The sequence below is a fragment of the Kryptolebias marmoratus genome, linkage group LG22 (genome assembly GCF_001649575.2).
Source record: "Kryptolebias marmoratus isolate JLee-2015 linkage group LG22, ASM164957v2, whole genome shotgun sequence".
NCBI lineage: Eukaryota > Metazoa > Chordata > Actinopteri > Cyprinodontiformes > Rivulidae > Kryptolebias > Kryptolebias marmoratus.
The window spans coordinates 10,256,986-10,278,457 of record NC_051451.1 but is presented as its reverse complement, the minus strand read 5'-3'; the positions used below and the strand labels follow the sequence as shown (position 1 = coordinate 10,278,457).

Below are 21,472 nucleotides of genomic sequence, written 5' to 3'. Positions count from 1 at the left end.
ATATATATATATATATATATATATATATATATATATATATATATATAAATAACCTGCAGTTCCACAACCCCCACATGTGTTTTCGTTGTCTGACATCCGGACGGAACATTTTTTTCATTTCCTCCCTGTGATTAGGAGGGGGGAGGAGGGGGGCGGTGTGCGCGTGCGCGTGCGCGCACGCGCGTACTTCCGTAAAACCGGAGAAACGAAACTTAATCGTGCAGACGTCCCGGTAACAGCGGCCTCACCCTGATGTCACTGACAGCTGCTGCATAAATACGGCTGGAAGCGAAGCCTGCAGGTGTCAGAGTTTGCCTCCCGTCCGGTAAGTCCAATGTTACTATTATTATTATTATTGGTATTATTCTCATCATCATCATCATCATTATTATTATTATTATTACTCGGAGTGTAGTTTGTGGAAATTCTTCAGTTACCTCGCAGCTCAGAGACAGATGTGATTTGTTTCTTTCAAAAGCAGCTGCAGACAGATGTGTTTGGGTTGTTGTTGGTCTCGCTCTCGTACGCCGGACACACCCGAACATGTTTATTGTCCTGCTATAAAACTTCATAATCACCTTGGCAACTAGGCGATCATTTCTCGACGTGGGTGTGCCCATGTTTACGTTGGTTCTGCGTTTTGACCTGCGCAGCTGCGCCATCTTGTGGCATGCAGGAGTTCCCTCTCTGAGCAGCAGCAGGCACATCCAGCAGGGGGGTCCTTGATGTTGGTGGTTATTTCTTCAATCAGCACAAAGTCGCCCTGTGTGTGTTTAGTCTGGGTACTGGTGCTGCTGAACGTACCCACCGAACTACCTACAGTCAGAGTTTGGGTACGCTCCGGGAGTTGATCTCACGTTGCAACATGTTGTGTTGGTCTAAGTCAGCTGGTTTCATCATCTCTAACAAAGGAGGGGAGGTGTTGATGTTTCAGAGAAGTTCCTCTGCGTGTGTCCCGGCACAGATGGTGTCAAGACATTTCCTTTGTCCCATCTGGGGTGCTTGACAAGTTTATCCAAAGGCTTAAAAAAAAGCCTAACCTAGCTGCATTTGGAGATGTGGGGAAACTCTCCACAGAACCAAGCAAAGAAGAAAAGAAGAGCAGGAGCAAAAGTGCCGTCACCCCGTAGGTTGCTTGAGAAGCTCTGAAGGGTTTTCACCAAAACACCACATCCTGGTGCATTTCGAACCAAACAAGGTCCCTCAGACAGACAGGAGCTGTTTCTCCCTGAGGATAAAACACCCAAGCACACAGTCATGGGGGAAAAAAACCTACAGTCTATGGTTCTAGGGTTTACCTATCAGGTTATGACCAGGTACTAAAATTGACTGACTGACATTTAGTTATCCAGGTTAGTCAGTTGAGAACAAATTCTCATTTTTCATCCATGACCAGACCAAGAGGCAGCAAAAAAAAACACAAAAGGGAAAGACGGCAGGACAACATAAACACAACAAACAATCAAACATCAGATCATACAGCCCGAAGCTATGATTAATAATAAAGTAGCTGAAACGAGTAAGAGCGTAACAACAAAATGTGAAAATGGGATTACTAAAAACAGATGAAGCAATGGTGTAGCGATGCTCTAACAGAGTGACACAACAAACATTAGCTATGAAACAATTAAAGGCCTAGCATTCCTTAAAGGAATGCAATCACCCTCCTCCTTTCATGGCAGAGTTTTAGACTAATATCATCTTATGATGACAAATGACAAAGTTATGGCCATTTTGGTTAAAACTTGAAAATATCATTATGTGCATTCCCATACGATATTGTGATAAACTGTGTAATCTAGCACGACCAGTTATTGTTTGTACTCAGCTGCTACCACACCAAATTTCAGCTCATTATCTGTAAAATTCACTGAGGTGTAACCATTTTTTTTTTTTTTGGCTAAAGTTGATTAACTGTTGCAGTCATCTTGAATTGGGTTGATGCCAAAGGTCAATCAGTTGTACACATACAGCCAGTAAATACTTTCTGAAAAGTTGATTAAAATTTGTCCAATGGATCATGATAGATTTTGCTAACAGACAAACTGAGTTCACTCTTAACAGTTAATGCCAAAGTTCAAATCAAAGATGTTGTGTTTGGGGCAATGCTCAGCTACTACCTTACCAAATTTTAGGATAATATCTGTAAAACTAACTAAGTTATAGCCATTTTTGTGTTTGGTAAGATTGCCTAGCTGTGGCGGCCATCCTAAATTAGATTGGCTCCAAACTTTAATCAGTTGTAGATGTACATCCAGTGATTTTTTTCCTGAAAGTTTCATTGAAATCTGTTGGGTGCTTCATGGGATATTTTGCTAAAGATACATATAAGTGAGTACACATGCACAGAGACAAGGGTTAAAAAAATTATCACTCTGCCTGAAGCTTTGGGGTTGGGTGATAATTAATCCATTTTACTCGGAATAGTTCCCGAGAAAAAGGCCAGTGTAAACAAAAGCAGAAAAAGAAATTGCAGTCCAATCAGAGATTTTATTTGTTCTGTTTTCATCTGCTGAAATGGGAAACTTGCTTTAAAACAACCAATTGTTTATATTGGAGTAATAAGTCACTAAAAGCACTTTGGTCTGAACCATAGACTAAATAATTAGCAGACTTTGGACGCTGGAACGGGACCAGCTTCTCTGTTGGCTGGTTCCAGAACAAGTTTTAAGTTCATCTGTCTAACTGCTGATGGGAGCTCATCTTTATGAAACTTAAGATTCTTCTTGGTACTACTGACCCCATGCTGACCTCTCCTGTTTTTTTTTTTTGTGTTTTTTTCAGACTCACTCAACCAAACCAGGACACTCTCCCCAGACGTCGGCAACACATTCTAACAGTCTGAATTTGTGATTTCCGAATTATGAACGTACCACGATGTCAGCAAACAGCTCAAAACTGTCGTCTCTGTTGTTAACACACGACCTCAGACTAGCCTGTGATCAGTGCTGTGTCCAGGAAAAGCAAATTACTTATTCGCTCAAGTCAGTTTGCCACCAGTGCAAGCACACTGTCCTGCTCTGCAGAGCTAAAAACGACCCCAGATGGAGGCCCGTGTCCAAACGACCCAGATTTCCGAACCCAAGTCAGTTTGAGGCGTGCTGGTTCTTTAAGGAGGGCCTTGGCTGCACAGTGCACAAGAATCGCTGCACATTCGCAAGAAGCAAAGAGGAAGCTGCTGTGTGGAATTTTGAAAAGCAGCATGGCTTGGACGATCTTCATCTGCGTCATTTGATAGCTCAGTCTGGGACAAAACCTGAGACGCCCAAGAATGCAGGACCTCTGGGTGAGCTCTCTGCAGTCCTAGATCTGAAGGCTGTTTGTGATTTGTGCTCCGACAAGGTGAATGAACTTACATACACTGTTGAGTCGGTTATACACAAATGTGGCAGGAGTCTGCTTTTAGCCAAAGGCAAGGCTTCTAACGAATGGAGGCCCATTTCTGAGCGGCCCACTGGTACACACATGGGTCCAAATGTTGTTTATAAAGTCTGCGACTATGTTGTTGAGGGCTTTGCATGTACACAACACACACAAGGTCAGGGATGCACTTATGCCAAAAGCAATGAAGAGGCCAGTGTGTGGAACTATCTTAGAGAGAAAAGACTTGATAAAACCGAGTTAATCAGGTTCATAAGTGAGTCTGGTTCAATCACACCAGAATGCGCAGCTGAGCGCATACTCCAGAAGTTTTCAGGTGAATTCATCGAGTTCTGCACGCAATGCTTTCATGAAAGCCCAGTCAAGCTAACATCCAAAAGGTGGAACGATACCTGCTGTGCGGACGCAGCACACAAATGGGACCCGGTCTTAGTTTATCACTTGTCAGAGAGCAGCACAAAGCAAATCTACAGCCAAGTCCGCCCTCTCCCCTCAAACTGTCACTTCAAGTTCTGCAGTCACGTCAGGCAAGGCAAGCCCTGCTGGCACAAGGCCAGCCACTGCAAGTCCGCCCAGAGCGAGGTGGAGATGGCCGTGTGGAAAGCCGAGCACAGCGGGCTCCCCGTTCGGCCTCATCTCCTTCAGCTGAGCCAGCAGAGGCAGAGGCAGCCCAAACGGGTCACCGTATTTTGCAAAGTGTGCCTCTTGGAGCTGTCCTCCCCCGAGAGTTTCTACGCGCACTGCTCCTCATTAGAACATGCTCAGCTTCTCTCCCAGGACACCACCACCAGGTGGAAACTACGGCAGCCTCCTCACAACCGCAGGGCAGAGCTCTGGCTCTGTGACAGGTAAACAGCTCCACTTCCGCCTACCTATTTACAGCTTCAGCCATGTAGGTTCTTTGACATGTTTTTAAACATTAATGCCTTACGTTACCACAAGCACCACTGGAGAACACACACTTCTGTTATCCTGAGGAGCTAAGTCTAATGTTGTAACGTAGCAACAAATCTAAAATGGGTGGGAGATGATATTCCAGTTTCATGTTTAAGTAGAAGTGTTGATAAAACAGTCTGAAAACACTTGACTTCTCGTGTCTGGTGTTTAGGGCATGGGATGTTAAATACTGCTTTGTACAGTGCCCTGAAAAAGTATTCATACACCTTGAACCTTATGTTATGTGACAGACCAGCACAAAGCAGCGCATGAATTGTGACGTGAAAGGAAAATGATATTTTTTTTTCAAATTATTTACAAATAAAAATCTGAAAAATGTGGCATTGATTTGTATTTCATCCCCCCTGAGTCAATAGAACCACCTTTCACTGCTATACCAGCTGCAAGTCTTTTGGGGTCTGTCTCTATTGGCTTTGCACATCTAGAGACTGAAACGTTTGTCCATTCTTCTTCGCAAAACAGCTCAAGCTCAATCAGATTGAATAGAGAGCATCCGTGTGCAGAAAGTCCTGCCACAGATTCTCAGTTGGATTTAGGTCTGGACTTTGATTGGGCACGTGAATGCACAAGTATTCACTCTCAAAAGTTTTGCAGCCTCTTAGAGGTTTTTCTCTCGGGATTGCCCTATATTCAGCTCCACCTATCTTCCCGTCAGCTTTGGCCAGCTTCTCTGTCCTTGCTGAAGAAAAGTATCCCCACAACATGATGCTGCCGCCACCATCTTTCACAGTGGGGATGATGCGTTCAGGATGAGACGCAGTGTTAGTTTTCTGCCACACATAGCGTTTTGCTTTTAGGTCAAAAGGTTAAATTTTGGCCTTGTCTGACCAGAGGTCCTCCATCCACATGTTTACTGTTGGCCCCACATGGCTTGTAGCAAACTAGACTTGTTAAAGTTTTCTTTCAACAGTGGCTTTCTTCTTGCCACTCTTCCATAAAGATCAGATTTGTGGAGAGCATGACTAATAGTTGTCCTTTGGACAGATTCTTCCACCCGAGGTGTGGACCCTCCAGAGTCACCATGGTCTTCTTGGCTGCTTGTCAGATTAATGCTCTCTTTGCCTGGCCTGTCAGTTTAGGTGAATGGCCATGTTTTGGTAGATTTGCAGTGGTGCTGTACTCTCTCCATGTTCAGATGATGGATTGATTGTTTTATAACCAAACCCTGCTTTAAACCTCTCAACAGCTTTGTCCCTGACTTGCCTGGTGTCTTCTTTGGTCTTCATCATGCCGTTTGCTCACTAATAAACAGGTGGATTTATACTGAGATTAAATTACATACAAGTGAACTCTTTATTTTTTTTAATTTTTTTTTTTACTAATTATCTGACTTCTGAAGGTAATTGCTCTGGATTTTAGTTGGAGGGATCAGAGTAAAGTGGCTAAATACAAATGATGACAAAATGTAGAAGAGTTCAAGGGGTGTGAATGCTTTGTGAGGCATTTTTGGCTTAAAAGTTCACTCTGAAATATTGATGGTCCTAAGTTAAAAACAAGACATTTGAGGGTTGTTTAAACTTAATATTATTATTTATTACACAGATGGCGATAGGTTGTATATAAACAGTCTCTACTGATCAACAAATTAACAAGTGGTCAACAACAATCTTATGTCCAATTAGGTTTGTACAGAAAATAAGTTGCACTTACAACACCCTGTCTGAACACAAAATGGTTTTGTATTTTAATGCTTTTCAGCAGAGAATAGTCTTTCACAGGGCCAACACAGAGACACACAACCAGGCACACATGCATACACCCACACTCAGACACACACACTGATACCTGAGGTCAATTTAAAATATCAAATTAAATAAACACATAATCAAAGTCCTTGGAGAAAACCCACACATACACTCGGAGAACGTCGACACATAAAGGCCCCAGCTGAGTTTCAAACCTAGGGTTCTCATGCTGTGAGACAGCAGCTCTAACCACTGCACCACCATGCAACCGCAAATCTTTTATATTTTCACAGAGATATTCAAAGATGGATAGAAAATAAACTATGCAGTACGGCCATTCTGTTAGCATTTGATTGTAATGTCTATATAACTATTTCATCCTAGACCACATACATGTGAGTATGGTACGAACTGCCTAAAAGCTCATTCTGAGGAGGAGCTGCAGGAGTGGATGATGCGAGCTAAAGAAGAGGAGGAGATCAGACACAACATTGAAAACCAGGGCCTCATGTGCTATAACCAAAGCCTTCTGGAGGAATACAGGAACAGCAGTAATGAAGTCTACATTGTAAGTTTCTTCATTTATTTAAACATATACTGTATCTTATTGAGAAGTGATTTTTTTTCTAAAATATTTTTTTTATCCTAAATCACTTATGTCATCGTTTCAAACAGTTATCTGAACAAGTTGACGATGTCACCGTCTCTTGTGACAAAGATCTAACTGTGGAGTGTGAAGAGATCAATGAAACGCTCACATGGAACTTCAGAGTTGAAACAGAGGTAAGATTTATCACTTATGCCTCAGAAACAAATCATGAGAAAATAAAACTTTTTGTTATCCTGTGTTATCTCCACACACACAAACACACACCAAACTCCCAGTAATAGTGTTATCTGACAAGTTAAAACCCATTAAAAAATTACTGACAAAACTGATACTGTGGAAAGGTGTTTATGATTGATTGATTGATTGATTGACACAGCTAATCTGTGGGAGCCAGGAAATTAAACACTTATTTCACTCAACAATTCAATCTGTAACTTTTATTTAATGTGATATTTCTGGGTTTTTAGCTGATATTCTCTCTCCCTGTTGAAATAAAACTGTCAAAAACAAAGTACTTTGTTAATTTCTTTGTAATTGGGGGAACCTAAAAAATCAGCAGGGGATCAAATAGTGTAAAGAAAATGGGGTGACCCAAGACTTGCACGGCCCTGTTGTTGGGAGGTTTCCTTCGAAACTGTCTTGCACGTTTCAAGAGTCCAATATTCTGATGTACGCACATTTGATGTAAGAAGTTGCTAATGCACATGGTCTTTTAGAGAGCTAAATTTTCCAATTGTGTTTTATTTGTCTTGCCCCAAAGAGATTAATTTCTTCTCAGAACACTAATTGAATCTCCTGTGTTTTCACAGAGACAGCTTGTGCATGTAGCACTACTGAAGCAAGAACCAGGAGCAGCGTTCAGCCTTGGTGACAATTCTGAGATCTGTATCTACTCATCAGGTGAATTGTTTGTTAGTGACAACATGAGCTACGCTATCACTGTGTCGTTCACGTCTGTACACCCAGGCTTGTACGAACAGTGGTTAGTGCTGGATTTTAATATGAGACCAGTGCTCTTGAAGAAACTCAGAGTAAGGGTAGGCCAGCAGTCAAACAATGACAGTGAACAGCCAATCTCAAATTCTGGAGCCAGACTGGGAAGTGCAGAGCGCTGGCATCGAGGGAACAAGGTTGTAATCCCGTGTTCATCCAGGACAGAGGAACAGGAAGAGCTGTTAAAGGAGTACAAGCCTCCACAGATGAACTTCCTTTACAAATCTTCATACAACAAACAGACTCCACTGACTACAAACAACTACAAAGAAAGGATGCACCAGTTCCTCTATGATGAGGAGCTAGCTGAGGACCAAATTATCTCCAGGTAAAATGCTTGTGCTTATTAGTTTCTGTCAAGAGGTTTAAAAATTGCTTCTATTTGCTGTAATGTTTTTCTATTTTTTTTTTTTTTTTTACTTTAGGCTAAATGTTTGTGGAACAATTACAACAATGGATATGTTGAACAGCCCACAGTTTGGCATGAACTTTGCTCCTTGGGGAGAACTGTTCTGTACAGTCTCAATTCCTTATAACCTCACAATCGACAGCCCTGAGGGGCTGGTGCTGAAACGAAGCATCCAGTCGGGCCTGATAGCTCCACTGAACTCAACTCACCCAAACTCCAAGGTTTATGAAGCCAGCATTCTGCGTCACAGAACAAGTGAAAACCAAATCATTTTACAGCTGTCGAAACAATGCTGTTCTGATCTGGCTCTCAAAAGCAATGAGTCATATGAGATGGAGGTGCAGTTTCAGCTGGACCGCTACAGCTTCTGCACCATGCACAAAGCTGTAGACCTCCTTCAAGATACAACCAAAGTTCTACCAGACTTCAGAAACTGTGGACTTCCTGTTAGTGCTGTCACCTTTGAGAACCTGAACATGAAGCAGCAGTCTGCGGTTCGCTTTATTATGGGGGACTGCGATGGGAAAAAGTCTGTGGCACCGCTCCTCATTTATGGACCTTTTGGAACAGGAAAAACCTTCACCCTGGCTACAGCAGCCAGAGAACTTTGTAAGAATCCTCAGAACAAAGTGCTGATTTGCACCCACACCAACAGGTAACATGTACTATTCACAGTGTACTTGATGAAATTGATTTGTGTGAACATGCTGCAAGAGCAACAGATTCTGAACCTTTGATATGATCTTTGCATCACCAAAAGAGCACGGATAGATGAGATTTTGAGCTTAGTTCATAAGACTTGATTATGGCCAAACTTCCCTACTTTGGTTTCATCTGCCCAAAAAAAACATTGTTCCAGAAGTGCTGTGGTTCATTCAGATGCAACTTTAGAAACCTAAGGCATGCTGCCATTTTTAGAAAGAAGACACTTTCTCCTGGAAACCCTTTCCAAACAATGTGAGATGTTCAGCCTTTTTCTAATTGTGCTGTCATAAACTTTAACTTTTAACTGGCTAACTGAGGCCTGTAGAGTCTGAGATGTGGTGCTTGAGTTTTTTGTCATTTGTCTGAGCATTGCAGTCTGACCTTGGGGTGAATTTGCTGGGATGTCCATTCCTGGGAAGATTGGCAGCTGTCTTAAATGTTTTCCACTGTTGAAAGATTTTTCTCACTGTGGAATGATGGACTCCAAACTTTGGGAAATGACCTTTAATCTTTCCCAGATTGCCAGGCAGCAATAGTTGCTTCCCTAATGTCATTGTTGCTGTCTTTTGTCTTTGACATTGTGTTAACACACACAGTGGACTTCTTTTTTTTCCCATGACTGTAAATATGTAAAATGTTAACTTTTAGTAACAGATATTAGAATACTTCATTGCAGCAAAATAAGTTTTCCAATAACTTAATACAAAAACAGGCTTTTGATTAAAGTATTACAAATATTCTTAATACTTGACAGCAGAAGTCATGCAGCAACAACTTTTCAAAGTTAACACACAAACTGCATGAGTAAAAGTCTATAAAATGTGTGAGAAGATAGAGAGGCAGGAAGATTTACTTGAATTATTGAAAGACGTCTAAACTTTGTTATGTTTGTTCTTTCAGTTCTGCCGACCTGTATGTCAGAGATCACTTCCATCCATTTATCAGCAAGAAAAACAATGAACTGAGACCAATACGAATAAAAGCAAACAAACAAGGGAGTGCTGTGTTTGTCACAGATGAGATAACTTTGAAATACAGTTTTCTCTCAGGAGATAAAAAGCATTTTCTGCCACCTACAACAGCTGTCCTGAATAACCACAATGTAGTGATAACTACCACATCAATGGCCAGACATTTTCATGATCTAAATCTTGCAGAGGGATTCTTCACCCACATTCTAATTGATGAAGCATCTCAGATGCTAGAATGTGAAGCTCTCTCAGCTCTCAGTCTTGCAGCGCCAAACACCAGAGTAGTTTTAGCTGGAGATCACATGCAAATGGGGCCCCAGCTCTTCTCTGTGGATGACCACCATCGTTCAGATTGCACAGTCCTTACTCGCTTGTTTCATTACTATCAAAGCCAAAAGTGTGATGCTGCACAGAAAAGCAGGATCATTTTTAGTGAGAACTACCGCTCAACCAAAGAAATTGTGGAATTTGTGTCTACCCATTTTTATGTTGGAAAAAATGATGTCATCGAAGCTTCTGGAAAAATCCCAGCTCCTCAAAATGGTCATGCCCTGGAGTTCCACCATGTTAGGGGATATTGCAATTTGGACACTGAGTCTATGTCTTGGTATAACAACCAAGAGGTCATTGAAGTGGTTGAAGTGGTGAAAGACATTGTCAAAAACTGGCCATCAACCTGGGGGACCAAGGACCTAAGTTCCATTTGTGTTCTATCAGAAGGTTCTCAGGTAAAAAACACTTCTGCTTTGTCTCAAGCATCCAAGTTTCCCAAAGTAAGGATTCACATGTATACATTCCAGACCTCAGCACTCTTGATTCTAAGTAACTATGAACAATGTATATTGTCGAACAGAACTATGGGTTACTTACATTTTTTTGCACATAATTTGTGATGTAAAGGTTACAGATTTCAGATTTTCAAGAGGCAGTGTTGATGTTTACCAATTACTGAAAAGGACTCCTCATCTGACCAACTCTCACAATAGTTCCAAACCTCTGGGATGCCCATAAAGTGCTAACACTTGATATATGTGTGAATCCTTTCTTAGGTTTTCAGGATAAATGCTTTAGGAAACAATATCACCACAGTCAACGTTGTAACCACTCTGTTTTTGTCATGTTTGTCAGGTTCGACAAATTAGAGTAGAGCTTTCAAGACAAAGACTCTCTCGAGTCAACGTTGAAACTCTCGCAAACGTGCAAGGTAATTATTTTTTGCTTTAGTTATTCCTGCATGATTGTCTATCATGTGAGAAATTAAAAAAAAAAAGTTTGGGTAACTGCAGAATTTAGTTTATCTTGGATTTAACTATCATCTTACTGAGTGAAATTATTTCTCGTGTGTTTACAGGCAAAGAGTTTAGGGTAGTCATAATGACAGCTGTGCAAACACGTGACAGCCTCAAAGAGTCAAACCTGTCTGGTCTGCCGCTGTTCAATGATGCCCGTGTGCTGAATACTGCAATGACTAGAGCTCAGTCTCAGGTGGTAGTAGTTGGAGATGCTGCTGCTCTCTGTTGCTTTGGAAAATGCTCAAGAATCTGGAAGAGCTTCGTTGACCACTGCATCAACAACAACAATGTTGCACCACAGCATTACACCAAAGATTTCTTTGAAAAAGATGTTATGGAAACTGCCAGGTTCCAAAGGCCTGAAGATGTGGATGAGAGCAACAGTGTTACTGATGCAATTCTGCAAGAGCTAAAAGATGAATATGAACATATGAAAACGGAATATAGTTCAGATGAAGAAAGTTCAAAATTTAAAGACTCAAATCACTGGGAGTCGAGAGAACCATACAAAGGTTCTACTGATCAAAGGGATCTCTTGGAGTTGTGTGAAAAACAACCAGAGACGTACAAAAGTGGAAGATTTGTCAAGGAATCATATGACAGAGGCTATGTCATACTATTTCAAAATGCCTTCAGACAAATAAGGATTCTAGGAAGATCAAATGTGGGGAAGGCATTCACTGGAGATGAAGTGGTCATACAAACAGCAACGGTGAAACAAACAGCGAGGGTGATTGGCATTGTCAAGGAAGAAGAATCTGCTCGTGAACTTGTGTGCTTTCTTGAGGATGAAGACCACAGCAAGAGAAGACTGGCTTCCTCTAGCAATTTTTTCACAAGAATGATGATGCCTATCAAAAAGAGTGCACCCAGAATATGTATTATGATCAACAAAAGGAGACGCAACTTCATTCCAATATGGGAACAAATTGATGGGCATTGGACGCTGATCAGATTGAAGCATATTAAGGAAGTTAGAGACTGTGTGTTTATAGTGCGAGTGATTGCCTGGAAAGAGCGATTCTATTCTCCACTGGGGAATGTTATTGCTGTTCTCCAAAACACAGGCCCTTTGAATGACAGGCTTTGGCTCCTAAAAGAGAAATTTGATGTTCCGGGCACAACTTGTGAAACATATGAAGGTCTCTCCAAAGCAGATGAAGATTCTGAACACAGAAAGGATGAACTCAAGGCAGTCACGTTCACTGTCGATCCACCAGGAGCAGAAGATTTAGATGATGCCATCAGCATCAGGGATATTGGGAAACATTATGAGTTGGGAATCCACATTTCTGATGTGGCAAGTTTTGTGGTGCTAGGTAGTAAATTAGATAAGGATGCAGAAAGCCGTGGATGTACACATTATCCTAAAGGACAAAAACCCATTCATATGTTTCCCCAAGACTTGAGCACAGACCGCTTTAGTCTTCTACCAGGTCAGAAACGCAGGGTGGTCTCTCTGATACTCACAGTGGAAAAGGAGACTAATGAGATCACTGAAAAGAGATTTCAGCTTTCCCAAATAAAATCCAGCAGGCAGATGACATACGAAGAAGCAGAAAAGATCATTACTAAAAGATATAAAGAGAATTCCAAATTCAGTACAGTGGAGGACTGCGTCACTGTGGCCTATTGTTTTGCTAAAACTCAAAGGAAGGCCAGACTTGTTGACTGGGCTTATTCTCAGTCTGATAAAGACAGATTGCCTGGAAAACGTAAAGCCCATCTGATGATCGAAGAACTGAGTGTGTTATTCAACAGATATGCATCAGAAACCTTACTAAGTTACAACCAAACCAGGTCTTACACACCCCTCCGCTGTCAGGCAAGCCCGCATCCTGAGAAGTTTGAAGAATTCAAGGAGAACTGTGGAAAGTTGATACCATTGTCTTTTCATGTGCGGCACAAAGTTGACCATGACGAACAAACTCCAACCTTTGAAAGTTTCCGCCTCCTCACAGAAGTGTGGAAAGATATTCTGTCAGCTGCCAGAGCAGATGATACAGACAAAATGGTGGACCTGGTGGCTGCAGATGACATTCACCCTGTGCTTTATACAGTCATTGATCAGTTCAGACGCTGCAGCAGTAAATCTTACGTTATCCGCTCAAAGTCCTCACCTGAAGCGGAGGTTGGGCATTATTCCCTCAACTTACAAAGTTACACACAGGCCTCCTCACCTATAAGGCGATACATGGATCTCATCTTGCAGAGGCTCTTGCACTCTGTCATTTGTAACAAGTATTGTCAATATACTCGAACAGAGATCACAGCTTTGTGCAGTCAGTTTGAGCAGATCATAAAGGCAAGCAAAGAGTTTGAACAAAATACTGAGCAGAACTTTTATGCAGTGAGCACACAGAAGCAGAGTGCACCAAAGCTTGCTTTAGTTGTTCATGTCGATGAGGAGGGAGATAGCTTTAAAGTGTCATTTCCTTTTAACAGGGATGTATTTCCGTTGAGTTTATCAATCATGTACAAAGAATTACAATTAGAGGACCAGCCAATCAAAAATGAAGAAAATCACATAATCACTCTCAAATGGAAAAGACGGATCTATGCAGTTGACTCTGTGCAAATCCACCAAGAGCTGAATATGATGCCAGACCGTCCCTACATTGAACTTCCATTTACAAAATGGAATGCTGTAACTGAAGCAATTGAACAGGGAAACGTAGACCATGCAAAGTCCCTATTAATAAATGTTAAAACAAGAGAAGTAGTTGTTCCACAACCTCCTCTTTCCCAAACTAACACATGTACATCAGAAGTACCAGACAAAGAAAGTGAACACTGGGCTAACATCTTTCTTCAGTTGCACTCAGGTGACACCATTCAGGTGCAAATGACATCAGAAATGAAAAGAGGCTGCCACATGCCCATTGTTCAGTTGGTGCACATCAAACCAAAATTTGAGATTTGTGTGAACCATATCCACAGTCCTATCAAATGCTTCTCCCAAGCTGCAGATGAGCCATCATTGGTTGAGTATAAGGACACAAGGCATTATATCCGAATTTGGGAACCACTCTGCAAGATGGAATCTGCTGCCATTGCAGTGGATGAAAGTGACAGCATTATCATCGAGAACCTGGTTGTAAGGTTTAATCAGAAACAGAAAGGCATGCTAACAGGAGAGTTCTTTTTACATCTGGAATGGATCAAGGAATGGGCGATTGAATGCAACCTTGCTAAGTGCTTACTGTGCATACGGAAAAGAGGTCTGAAGCTGCCTTTTAATTATACCTCGGAACATTTTGCTTCAGTGGACCCAAAAGTGTACACATGGGTGGCCCATGGTGTCACAACCAAAGTGGATGACCAGAACAAAACTGGACGGAAAGTGGAGTTTTACATCAACCACCTTCCAATGGAAAACATTCCTGATTGTGTTTTTCAGAAAAACACTTGTTTCACTGTTGAAATAATCCCAAAGCTTGTGCCTGACATGTAAGTTCACACAAGTTTCACTTTACATTTTTTAATGGTTTGAATGAACTGGTTTGTTATGAAATCTATCTTGTTTAGAGACGTTTTCTTTTTCCTCTCAGTTTAAAATAATGTGTTTCTTTTTACTTTGCCCCAGTCGAAAAGAAGCTGCTGTTGTCAATTTAAGAACAGCATGTGACCTTGTTGAGAGAATAGCACTTGGAAAGAGCATTCCCAAAAAGGGTAAGTACAATATTCATCAGTGACTTGCATCCAAATCTAAGCATTCAGAACTGTTGAAATGCATGAAACATTAAACATTATTGTATTTTAGGTAATTTTTTTCTGTTTTAATAGATTACTTCCTTTTTAAAACAGAAATAACACAAATCGCATTTTGCTTTTATCTTTGCAGTTTTACCAAACCCTGTGCTAAAAGGGCAAATTACCAGAAAAAGGTTACCAGCTGAACTACCACAGCTTAATGACAGTCAGAGTCAAGCTGTGGCAAGTGCTCTAAACAACACCTTCACACTTATCCAGGGACCACCTGGTAAGAGCAAAATTACCTGCATTTTATATACCTTAACCTCCCATTTACTCATAAAGTTTAACATATTTCCTATATTTTATTTACCTGACAGGAACTGGGAAGACAGTAGTAGGTGTTTACATCGTGGACTGGTTCTTTGATTGGAACTCTAAACACCAAAGAAAATTTGTTGATCAAAAGGACAAAGACAAAAAAGAGGTTATTCTCTACTGCGGTCCATCCAACAAGTCTGTCGATGTTGTTGCAGGCAAGTAACTTTCTGAGCTGAAGTTTCATTTTGATTGATTCCAGGTCAATTTGTACCTATGCCAAATCAACCTTTTGCAGCTTTGGTCACCATGTAGTCATACATTTTGGGTACAAAAATGACGAACGGTCAGAGGTCCCTTTGTAGTCACCTTCATCCATTTTTTACACACCTTCAGCTACTTCAGATCTGGCTCACCTAATCACATTGTATTAAATGACAACCAGAGGGTACAAAGTGGATGTACAACTTGGCAGAAGTACAAATTGACCTGCACATGTCATCCTTTATAATAATCCAAAGTCAAGTCAAGTTTATTTGTACAGCACATTTCAGCAATAAGGCAGTTCTAAGTGCCTTACATTATAAATGTATTTGACATCTGACATGATTAAACTGACATTATGGGTGTTGCATGTGTTTTTAATGTTTTTGTGTAGAGTACTTGATGAAGTTTAAAGAGAGCTTTAAGATCCTTAGGGTCTACAGCCAACAGGTGGAGACACTTGATTACCCTTATCCAGACAGCACCCTGCAGTTTTCCTCTAGGACTCTTCGCCAAGATCGCTCCAAACAGGAACTCAGGTACTTTACTGTAACATTCATTATTAAAAACTCTTTCACTACTTTTACATCTGCTGTGTAGGAGCAGCCATTAAGCTGCCTCAACTGCAGGTGAGGTGGGGAAGACATTGGCCTAATATGTAAAGTTATGAATCTCTATTGAATGAGGCAAAAAGTGTAAAGTTACATGAAGACATTTTAAGTCACAGGACCTGGATAAAGATCTTAACACTAACTTTGGAAATGCTGTTCTAACTATTTCTAAACCCTGCATGTATTGCATGGTTCTAGGAGCATCACTCTGCATCACCGCATGCGAGAGCACCCAAACCCTCACGCAGATCACATAAAGAAATTTGATGAACGAATTAAACGCGAAGAAGTCTTGGATGCTGAAGAAGTGAAAGAGTAAGTTGCAATACAGTGCGGATTTAAAGGTTGCTTAACCCAGAAAAGGTTATTTTATAATTTGTTACTCTATAACTTAAATTGAAGACTAGTAGAATGATGGAATGGTCTATTTTCAACAAGTTGTATTTTTTTGTTTTTAATCAAGTATTGATATTTGCTTCATGGTGACAGCAGCTCTAAATGTATGAAGTGTTTTTTTCCCTTTTAGATACAAACAACTCCTCAAAAAGGCTCGAGAACATGAGCTCAAACAGCATGACATTATACTGTGCACATGCGCGCAGTCGTCCACGCCCAGCCTGATTTCTTCAGTCAGTGCACGTCAGATCCTGATTGATGAATGTGCAATGGCCACTGAGCCCCAGGCCCTGATTCCTTTAGTCTGCAACAATCCAGAGCAGGTGCTTTGAACGACTCTCCTTGAACATTGTCTCTTGAGTAGAAACCTTCTATCTTCTTTCTATTTTCTAATTCTAATTTTGATTTACTTCGACACCACTTGTGGGCTCTGGCAGGTTCTTCCAGTTCTGCAGATGATTTTAGAGAAGTGACTGTTAGGTCGTATTTCTTTCTGAACCTGAGTCTTTCGTAAAGTTTGGTAGGATGATCAACTCTGAAGATGCTATACTGATCTCAGACTCATCTCCTTTCAACACTCAAAGGTTTAGATAAGCTTTTATGTCGTCGCTTGAACATCATAGCTTGTTTTTTTTGTAGAGTGTGCAACCTCACCTTTTCAGATTTGTGTCTTTCTGAACGCTGTCAACAGAGTTTTCTACAAATGCTAAAGTTTAAGACTAAACTCAGTAAAAAGTAAACCAACCAAGATGTAACGACTCACAATTTAAGGACAGAAAAAGCACTGTATTGATACTGAACTTTCATAAATTTTGAAGCATCTGCTCTCCTAAACACTGGTGATTGTTGCATGCATGTACAAATTTATTTGAATAAACCCTAACCCTTGTTTCATTCACTCTAGCAGCTGTGTGACTGAGCTTTAGGAACCAAAATGCTGCTTACAAAGCTAATTTCTGAATCCAAAACTGTTTAAATCTTGGTGTACACAAAGATTTCATGAGCAGAACCTCATACCAAACTGATGGTTTTAGAGCTTTTTGTTGAGGAATCATAACCTAAAAATGGGTTATGATCATTTACTGTCCAGAGACTAATTTTAACTCACTATTTTTTTTTGTTTTGTTTTCTGGTGGGGGTGGGGTTAGGATATGTGGTTGTTAAATCACTGTTGTTTTAGAAATACTGGTGAAGCCTAAAGTTGACTCAAATTAATGTGTCCTGTTTTGGTCCAGAGGACTGGGCTTGACCACCACACTCACATCTTTTGTACTTTGTGGCTTTACAGATCGTTTTGATTGGTGACCACAAACAGCTACGGCCAATCGTGAAGAATCAGAATGTGAAGAAGCTGGGAATGGCAACGTCCATTTTTGAGCGCTATTACACTAAACTCCATGAAAACAGGGCTGTGATGCTGGACACCCAGTACAGGATGGTGAGAACATTAAACTGTACGTTCAGCTCCACTGGAGGGTGTGATGTGCTGTTCATATCATTGCGTCATGTTCTGCCAGCACAAGGACATCTGTGCGTTCCCGTCAGAAGAATTTTACGATAACAAGCTGAAGACTGGTGTGGAGCAGCCGAGCAGCGTCCTGCGTGTTGACAACAGGACAATGCCAGTCGTCTTTGGGCATACAGAGGGAGAGACTGTCTGTCTGGTGGTGAAGACTGCCAAGGGCAACAACAACTCCAAAGTCAACAAGAAGGAGATCGACAAAGTGGTACTGTGCAGACATCCATATGTTTCTGTTCATGTTTAAAATTCAAAAAGGAAACATGAAGTTCTTCTCTTGGGTCCAACAGGAGGCTGGATGCTGTATTCAGCATGGCTGTTGTTTACGCTGACTGCTAAAGCAAGATTTTCAAACATAATTAAAATAAAGAAGCTCTGTCCATCTTTTTTATATTGATAGTTTTGAACAGAAGCAAGGTATTCTGGCATTCGTGTGTTAGTCAACACTTTGATAGCCATTAATAATCCAGTGGCAGACAGATTTATTCTAAAATTCTGCCTCCTAACCTGATTTAATTTGATTCTGATTGAGCAGCTGTTAAAAGCTTAAATCATACATTTTTTCGACCATCTTAAAGGGCTCTTAGGCATCTAAGTCACCCCTGTGGTAGATCTGGGCTAGACCAGGTCATGTTTAAGACCTCTGTTTCCAGTGAACCTCAGGGCCTCTGAAATATTCTGCATTAAAGAGAATTAGTGTCAAAAACACACGTTTTAAAGGGTATCAATATTTTATGTGGTCTCGTCATGTTTTTCAGACTAAAGCTGAAGTTTAAATGATGTGAAAATTGTTTCATGCTGTTTGTTCTTTATATTTCTGTCCTGACTATTTTTTAGAGACAACACGGTTTTAGTTTTTAGTTGCTGCTTGCAGTATGACTTCAGAAAGACAAAAATGATTTCGTACTTGAGCCATGCTCCCTTTCTCACTTTTTGACAGAAATGGATGCTTTCACTCGTCTCATTTATGATCGCTGTGAACAACTGACGTGATTTTTTTCTTTTCTTTTTCAGGCAAAGATTGCTGAAATGCTTGTGAATAAAGCAAAAGTGGAGCAGAAAGGCATCGTTGTTCTGTCGCCCTATAACGCCCAAGTGTCAGAAATCCGAGAAAAGCTGAAAAACATGAAGTTAAAACACATCACAGTAACTACAATCACAAAAAGTCAAGGTAAAGGTTTAGGTCTTAGCTATCCCTAACCGATTTTCTGCACCATGGCTCACAGCATTGTTTCAATAAATTTTAACAAAAATAGTTCATGGGCAGAATGAACATGAGGCCTGCTAACTATGTAATGTCAAGCTATTAATTGTGATACAATAAACGTATTAAAAAAATCGTAAAGCTTTGACCATCCCAGTCATGCTGATGTTACATAAGAAAGGGATTTTTTTTTTTCTTGCAGGGAGTGAATGGCGTTACGTCATTTTATCAACGGTGTGCTCACTTCCAAGTAAAGAAATTGTGAGTGAACCAGAGGGCGCCTGGCTGTCCAAACATATAGGCTTTGTGGGGGACCCCAACCAGATAAACGTGGCTATCACCAGGGCCAAGGAGGGACTGTGCATCATCGGTGAGACTCTCCTGTTAGATACTTGATCCTTAAGGTGGCTTCTGTGGAGGTTTGGAGTCTCTTGCAACTCTTCCAAATAAGCCATACTTGTCTTTTCTTGATTGTACAGTCTGAGATGAAGCTCTTGTGTTTTTGCAATTTCCCGGATCATTGCACGGTCTGATGTTGGGGTAAATTTGCTGAGATGACCAGTCTTGGGTAGATTTGGCAGCGATCTTCAGTGGTTTCCACTTGTGAAGGATCTTTCTCTCTGTAGAATGATGGACTACAAATTGTCTGAAAATGACCTTTAACCCTTCCCAGATTAGTGGGCAGCAGCAGTTGCTTCTCTAAAGTCATTGCTGATGTCTTTCCTTCTTGGCATTGTGTTAACACATTTTTATGCTCCGGAGGAGCAAACTGTCAAAATTTCTGCTTTTGTAAAAGTCACATTGATGATCAGTTAATCAGTACATTTGATCAGCATCTTCTGGCTGCTACTTTTTCTCTTAGATTTGATAAAAGCAACAATGATAGACTTTTTTTTTCTGGAGAGCAGATCAAGAAATCAAGTAATGCTGCTTTAAAAAACACCTCACGACTCTTCAGTCAGCACAAGTCAGTCATCTGATAAAGTTTGATCTGGATAAAAAGACTTTTTACTAGTTTTGTTTTTGTGTTTCTTGTTGGTCTTACATTAGCATGAACATGTTTTTCTTAACTTCTCGTCTGAAAGGAAACCAAGAGCTGCTCAGGTGCAGCAGAACATGGAACCACCTCCTGAAGAACTACACTCGTAACAACGCAGTGGCAGACGCTGACAAGATAACAGTTCACTGAAAAACTTCATCTTCTCTCTCCTTTAGACAGATTTATCTTTCATCAAATGTAGTTTTCAAGTCATTTTTATGAAGGTTTTGTAGTTTTGTGGCAGATGAGTTTAAACTTGATACAGATGTTTTGCTTTGTTATAGAGAACAAAAATCAGGTCTTAACTGTGTGGACGTTTTAATATTTATTTTGTAGAACTGAAATGTGTAAAAATTTCCTCCGTGAGCCATCTGCTGATGTTTACTGATGAATTATTTTGCTTTTATTTTTTGACAGAATATTTTACCACTTGAACGGCCTCAATTTTAACTTCAGGTTTCTTAAAGAATAAAATGATAATATTTTGTTTACCTTTTTATAAACAGTATGTCCAGAGTTTAGTCCCAGCTGTATTTTTTAATATCTATAATTGTTTTTATATTGACTTTTGGGTTTTGATTTTAATGAATTATGTATAAAGGTGCAGAGATTATTACTTTGAGTTTTGGTTTGGTCTCAATAAATTAAATGTACAGATGTTTTTGTCGCAGTTATTTGAATGTATTAATGTATGGTAGTGTGACAGACATATCCAGTTTCAGACAGATCTTTTTTTAGAGGGGGTGTCTGTTACTTGTGAGCTTTAGTTTCTCTGTTTAGCTTTCCAGTTCTCTTTCAGTTTGAGCCTTGTTTTCACATAATCCGTTATTACTTGACTCCAGTGCTTCTGCTCGACACAGTTTCGAGCTCATAAAGCGGAAGTGTCGCGAGACTGTTTCGAGCTCTGCGTCGACGAGGCCGAAATCAAGTGACGGCTGCGAACGAGGCCTCGTTACGCCGCTTTAGCCTTTCGCTGTTTCACGGGAATTCTGAAGGGGATGGAAGTTTGATAGCCAAGGCTTTGAAAGAGGCCTGATCACTGCAAAAAACTGGACTCAGACAAGAAATCGTCCACACATGGACCGTGCCATACCATAATACCTAGTCTTAGAACGGGCATATAAACACTGAATGAAATCTTGCCACAGACATGAAGCCTATGTTCTGTGACCAGTGCCCAAATGAATCCAGACCTAGTCAGAAGTGAAAAATCTTCACTCAAGATGCAGATATAATGTATGTAGTGAATGACTCACAGCTACCACATCAAATTTTAGCTCAATATCTAAAATTGACTAAGTTACGGCCATTTTTGTGTTCGCTAATGTCAATTAACTCTGGTGGTAAAGATCTCACGTTTGGGCAATAATTAACCTGCCTCTTAATAAATCCCACAACCTAGCAGATAAAAAGCTAATACTCCTT

The 21,472-nt window shown here is 40.6% G+C and overlaps 1 protein-coding gene across 1 annotated transcript; it reads left to right on the top strand.

The window, feature by feature from the left end:
• Window positions 1-176: 176 nt before the first annotated feature.
• Window positions 177-20,705, top strand: LOC108239165 (helicase with zinc finger domain 2). The gene is made up of 20 exons (XM_017421728.3): window positions 177-325; window positions 2,785-4,229; window positions 6,408-6,591; window positions 6,699-6,806; window positions 7,443-7,954; window positions 8,052-8,690; window positions 9,641-10,439; window positions 10,840-10,915; window positions 11,063-14,453; window positions 14,590-14,675; window positions 14,848-14,985; window positions 15,077-15,232; window positions 15,673-15,817; window positions 16,088-16,204; window positions 16,416-16,608; window positions 17,574-17,723; window positions 17,803-18,012; window positions 18,819-18,975; window positions 19,211-19,378; window positions 20,094-20,705. Exons 2-20 carry the CDS (start codon window positions 2,878-2,880, stop codon window positions 20,195-20,197), a joined length of 8,685 nt encoding a protein of 2,894 aa, XP_017277217.1. The 5' UTR covers window positions 177-325; window positions 2,785-2,877; the 3' UTR covers window positions 20,198-20,705.
• The last annotated feature ends 767 nt before the right edge of the window (window positions 20,706-21,472 follow it).